The 6,000-nt window shown below is 36.5% G+C and overlaps 1 protein-coding gene across 1 annotated transcript in view; it reads right to left on the reverse strand.

Annotated features, from left to right (window-relative positions):
- LOC150079122 (E3 ubiquitin-protein ligase znrf2-like) overlaps positions 1–3,265 on the reverse strand; it is a 92,982-nt gene extending 89,717 nt beyond the window's left edge. The window contains exon 1 of the mRNA XM_090384161.1: positions 2,822–3,265. Coding sequence (XP_090240287.1) covers positions 2,822–3,158 — 337 coding nt within the window. The 5' untranslated portion in view covers positions 3,159–3,265. The remainder of the gene's footprint in view (positions 1–2,821) is intronic.
- Positions 3,266–6,000: the final 2,735 nt, after the last annotated feature.

Raw genomic sequence — 6,000 nt, forward strand, 5'->3', positions numbered from 1 at the left:
ATAATTTTTTCCTCCTTTATGTGTTTTGTGTGTCCATCTAGTAGTGATATAAAGGCATACAACACTTTCAAGATATGTACTGCTCCATTTTGCAGTCAGTGTGGCATGGTTATATGTCCATCTTATATAGACTCTTAAGTAAACCTGAATACACATTTTATTTCAAATAAACCTAGCCTGGTTTTCACTAATTACTCTTATTGTTAGAAAGAAATCAGAATTTTTGTGGTGAAAAGCTATATAAGTTTGCCCTTCATGTTTCCTTTGTTTGTTTTGATTTGGCTACCATTTATGTATATTGTAGTGTCATACCTATAGTATCTCAATACCAGTCTGTGGACAAAGCTATCTATCAGCTTGTGACATTTCATGATTCGTATTTAGATTTATACCTTCTCTAAAACTTAAATTTGGCCAAAGTAAAAAAAAAATTATTTTATACATGTCAGTTGCTGTAATTTATGGAATTTTTTAATAACAGGTTGTTTTTAAATATTTAAAAAACATTTTTTTTTTTTTTTCAAAATATTAAGAGACTATCGTGGGTTCCAAAGTGTCTTAAACGGAACTTTTTTTTATATAAATTAAGATTCACTTGTCATAAATTAACCCTACAGCAGTATACAAGTCAAAATAACCCAGGCAAATATTCAACAGGGTTGTGGATGTACAGTAGTCATATTATACACTTTTACAATGTAAATTTGCATTAATGTTACTTGTGCTTGGGTCAAGCAGTTTGGTTTTATGCATCAAACCACATTATTATCTGAAATACTGTGGGGTCAAAATAACTGAAGTATACTGAAATAAGCTTACTTTATTTTACTAGTTGACAGTTGATTTATTAGTAGTAGTAGCGGCATGTGATGCAAGAAAGCAAGTGTATGAGCTTATGCAGCATCAGCCCAAAAAAAAATCACACAGTATTACTCTCACAAATAGAATGCTAGAAAATCATAAATTGACAAGCCTGGGAACCTTGGAAAAATATAAGAACGATATTATCCGATTATTTCTGAATATCAATCGAACTGGACATGTTTTGTATGCTTTTGAGTAGAGTAAAACAACAAAAAAGAATTTTAAAAAAAAAATACTCCTTTGGCACTATGCACCGTGATGGCTCAATCCATCACAACAGTGGAAAAACTTGCCATGATACTCACCCAAAACATAACTAAAGAAGAAATTAATTCATTTGTTCAACTGTATAAGTGCATTCAACAATAAATAAAGCGAATCAGTAGCCTTGTAAACTTATGTGAATTAAATTATGCTGGAGTAAACTCAATAATCTTATTTCCAATGAACAATAACAGGTTGGAAAGCCAAAAACTCAAGAAGAAAAAGATAATAATAATTATTATTATTATTAGCCATATGGTGCAAGGAAGCTCGGGGCTTATGCTACTCCAGCCAAAAAGAAATTTCCAAGTTAACCTGAGAGAGAGAGAGAGAGAGAAGAAAGCAATCACCAACAAAGACAAGAATGATGATATCCAGCTCAGGACCCTGGCACACTGCCAAGTACATATGGTGAATGTCACTTGGTGAAGACCCTTTTGTTTGCAAGAAGTGAATAGCATTAGCAAGGGCACATGATTCAAGAAAGCAAGCTTATATAGCATCAACCAAACAAAAAACACACACACACACACACCATTTTCGTTTCACCCATCCACTCGCTCCAAATGTTTGTCTAGTTCTGCCTTGAATCTGTTTAAGCTATCAACTTCTACGACAGATGGAAGTTTGTTCCAGCAATCAACCACCTGCTGGCTAAAGGCAAATTTCTGCACATCTATCCTACAACTGTCTTTCCTCAATTTTAATTTATGCCCTCTCAGGCAACTATTCTGAGCAAGAAGAAGAATCCCATCGGCATTGAGCATGCTCAAACCATTCAAGACTTTATACACCTCAATCAGATCAGCTCGCAGGTGCCTACTCACCAGATGAAAGCCCCCGGGGTTAAGATGTCAAAGTTTGGAGAATTTAGGAAGGGAACATCACTTGTAAAAAACTACCATATTGTTTAGAAATGCCACATGTCCATGTCAATTGAAAGGTTGTGTTTGTGCCATACTTAGAAAGACTTTGACCAATTCAATGCATAGCAATGGTACCTGTTTTGTCATTAGATATTTTAAAGAAATATGTACTTTCTGTCCAATATCTAAGGACAAAACAGGTACCATTTGCATACTTTCATTGTAAGTGTATTATTTGCATGAACATTACTCCAACTTGTATAATAAATGTGACAAAAAACAGAAAGAAAAAAGTGAACTTAACTTTGAACTCATGGTTCATGATCCTATATAAAGCAACAGAACAGCAGGTTTTTATTTTTGCTACAAATAAGTTAACAATTCACACGAAAATCGTTTAATTTTTTTCAGTAATCATTTTTTATTTCTCTTACGTAGGTATTTTCTTTCATCGAAAATTAAATTTAGTGAGGCTTGTTGACCTAGATGTACTGAAATTGAATGAAATTTTGGATTAAACAATCTGTTCTTTCCAAATTCTCATATATACAAAAAGAAAAATATATGTTTCTGCCTGTTAAGTTAGGGGCTCACATCTGGTGAGTATGGGCTAGACACATCCAGGGTTCTCAGCTGGATATCATCATTCTCTTTCTTGGTGATTCCTTTCTACTTCAAAAGTCCTTCTCAGGGTAACTTGTGAATTTTTTTTTTTTTTTTTTGGCTGGTGCTGCATAAGGCTAAGGCTTCCTTGCACAACGTGGCTAATAATAATAATATACAGCAAGCATGCGATTTGAATGAAAATGATAAGTCAACGAACTTACCATTAAAAGAAACTAACTGTACTGGTAACGAATGTGCAGCAAACACACGCCCAAAGGGGATGTCATCCACACTAGTATCCGAATCTGGAGAACCAGAAGCCCCATATGAACTGTGACCAGTAGGGATGGTTATTGGTTGACCAGAATGCCCATTAAGGACACTAGAAAGACTCCGAGCTCTTTGACGCGAATCTGACCCTCCTCCATTGCTGCTACTGGCACCATGTCTATGATTATGGGATAATACTCCTAAACTTGCAACTGTCGCAGTTGCGCGTGGTCCACTGCCTGTATGGACGCGTGGACTGCCAGCACTTGTACTCGGTTTTCCCCCCATTACTTTAAATATATGTACGAAATAAGTATTTAAACATAAAGTACATGGAATTGTATATTTCACACAATTAAATAACTATAATTTCTCATATCAAACAGAACATAGGAAATTACGTCAACAGCAGCCATGTTGCTTTAGTTATATTTCATTGGTATCAGTCAACACCAGCACATGAAGAAGGTGACGTAAGTTTGTGACAGCGCCACCATTACACATGACAAAAATTAGCAAATCGAATACCATAAATCCATTCATATTACTGTATCTACTGTAGTAAATGTGTGATGTGATTAAAAATGTGGAGTCTGTCATAATAAATTAATAAAAAATAAATAAATTTTTATTTATTTATTTCGTATGATGTGATCAATACATGGAGGAACCAGTTTTTTCTTGCTTTCCTTCGTGTATCGTGGCCGGGATATCCAACCAACCGGTTGGTTCGGCACCATCGTGATACCCAGCCCGAGGCGGGAATCGAACCCGCGACCTTTGGGTTGCCAGGGAGACACTTTACCTACCCGGCTAGCCCGGTCGGTAATAAATAAGTAAAGATATATGATAACTTTAGACCTACCGCTTCTGTGCCGCTGTCTTCGTATTCGTTGTAGAAGTATTGTGACATACGGATTGTCGATCGTATTTTCAGTTTATTGATCAAACGGGTTCTAATTTTGAGTGATTTGACTGTGGAAGAATTTCCTTAGGTGTGATTAATAGTTTCGAGGTGAAACTATTAATATTAAGCTTTTGTGATACAAATATAGCTATCTGGTTAAGTGAGTGTGGTTTACCACATTAGCAGAGCCAATATGGCTGCCATGTGGTAACGATCGTCGGCGGTGGATCCGTAGTTTTGGCGGGAAACGTAAATCACGTTTCTTATTTTTTTTTTTTTTTTTTTGCTGATAGATCAAAAAAATTACTGTAAGTACAAATAATATTGTTGCTTTGAACCTAAAAGGAACAGTTCAAGAACACAGGATTTAGAAGTTGGAATTATTGAAATACTGTAGTTGTTATTACTAATACATTTGGAAGTTGCTTATTTAATACTACTAATATTAATCTATTTGTGAGTTTTTGATATTAAAGAATTATGGAAGATAGAAATCCTAATGGTAAACGATCTTTAGACAGATCCAGCGGGGAGGGAGAGGATACTTCACCCCTACTCCCACCTAAAATTCCTCAATCTCATGGCGATATACGAAGGTTAGGTGAGTTCGTATATTCTAAAAGTATTGGTCACGAGCAGTTAAGACCCGCGGCTCAGTTGGTACGAGAGCAGAGCACAGGTGGTGAGTTAATTGAAGTGGAGGGGATTGGGTCTATTCCCACCCCTATTTTGAATACTGATTCAAGTACAATGACTGATGAATGTGAAAATTATGCGAGTATAATAACTGATGAGTGCGATAATATTCAAGATGCGGTCATTTCTAAAATGCGAAAAGATATCACAAGTTTTCTTTTCGGAGAGGCTAATAAGGTGACTAAAAAAAATGGGGATATCATTATGGACAAATGGTGTAATTTGGAGACTGTAACAACCGCATTATTGATAGAAAATGAGAGATTAAAAGCCATTAATGAGGAAATTGATAAAAGAGCCCAATTGCTACAAACAGTGTTAAAAACTTTATCTGTGGTCTCTGGTAAACACATTGAACAGGATGAAGGGAAGAACAATCAAAAGTCAGATGTAGATACAGATGAGTTTCTGACGGATAGGTTACATACACAAGGGCCTGTGCGTACCTATGCTGATACTGTGAGGGGTACTATTGAGAAGGGTGTTTCTTCTAGTGATATTATTAAATCATCTAATAATGTTCTAATAATTAGAGCTTCAGATACTAGTGACTTGAAAACAAGTTCTGATGTGAAAAATGTAGTTACTACAACTCTTAAAAATGATTTTAAGAATGTAAAAGTGAAATCTTTGCGACTTAATCGCAATCGAGGAGTGGTTGTGGAAACAGCTACGAAATCAGATTTGGACTGCTTAACTTCTACGGCGCCGTTTTCCGAAGCTGGAGTGATCACTGGCGTTCCTCGTAAAGGTAATTCATCAGTCATAATTTATGATGTCCAACGAGATCTTTCAAAGGACGGTATTGTAGATAATCTCTATAACAAGAACTTGATAGATTACGGTTTCACATTGGAAGAAGTGAAGCAACAAACAGTTTTTCGTTTTACTACTCAGGCCAGGTCATCATCGCTAGTTCATTGGGTTGTTAGCTTCTCACCTAAAATTTATAAATATGTGTCCTCCCTGGACAGGTTGTTTTTGACTTGGAGTTCTCATAAGCACCGTCCTTATACGATAGTCACTAAATGTTTTCTGTGTCTTGGGTATGGACATACTACCCAATATTGTTCGCATGAGTCCCCGTCTTGTGGACATTGTGCTCGAAGTGGGCACGTATTTAATGAGTGTCCATTTAAGGAAGAGCCACCTAGTTGTATCAACTGTAAGAGACGTAGGAAGGAATATCAGCACTCGGTTAGGGACGGAACATGTCCCGAGTACTTACGGGCATTACAGACGGCATGATTAAGGACCGCCAATGAATAATAGTTATAATAAAAGTTTTATTCCCGGAGGTGGAGCTGTTATTGGAGATAATGATGTTCTTGCTGATTCTCCTGCGTCTTTGCTTGCTGGTATTAGGATTACGCAGATTTACGGTCAGCGTTCTAGAGCGGTATCGGACGAAATTCGAGTGTCTGCTGAGCAAAATGCTATTGATAATATTTGCAATTCAAGAGCCTCATACTGTTAAAGTGCAACCTGGATATACTCCAAAGGTAACGGGATTTCCACTCACTGCCC

Source organism: Mastigoproctus giganteus, chromosome 10, assembly GCF_048544385.1.
Source record: "Mastigoproctus giganteus isolate SK-2022 chromosome 10, ASM4854438v1, whole genome shotgun sequence".
Lineage (NCBI taxonomy): Eukaryota > Metazoa > Arthropoda > Arachnida > Uropygi > Thelyphonidae > Mastigoproctus > Mastigoproctus giganteus.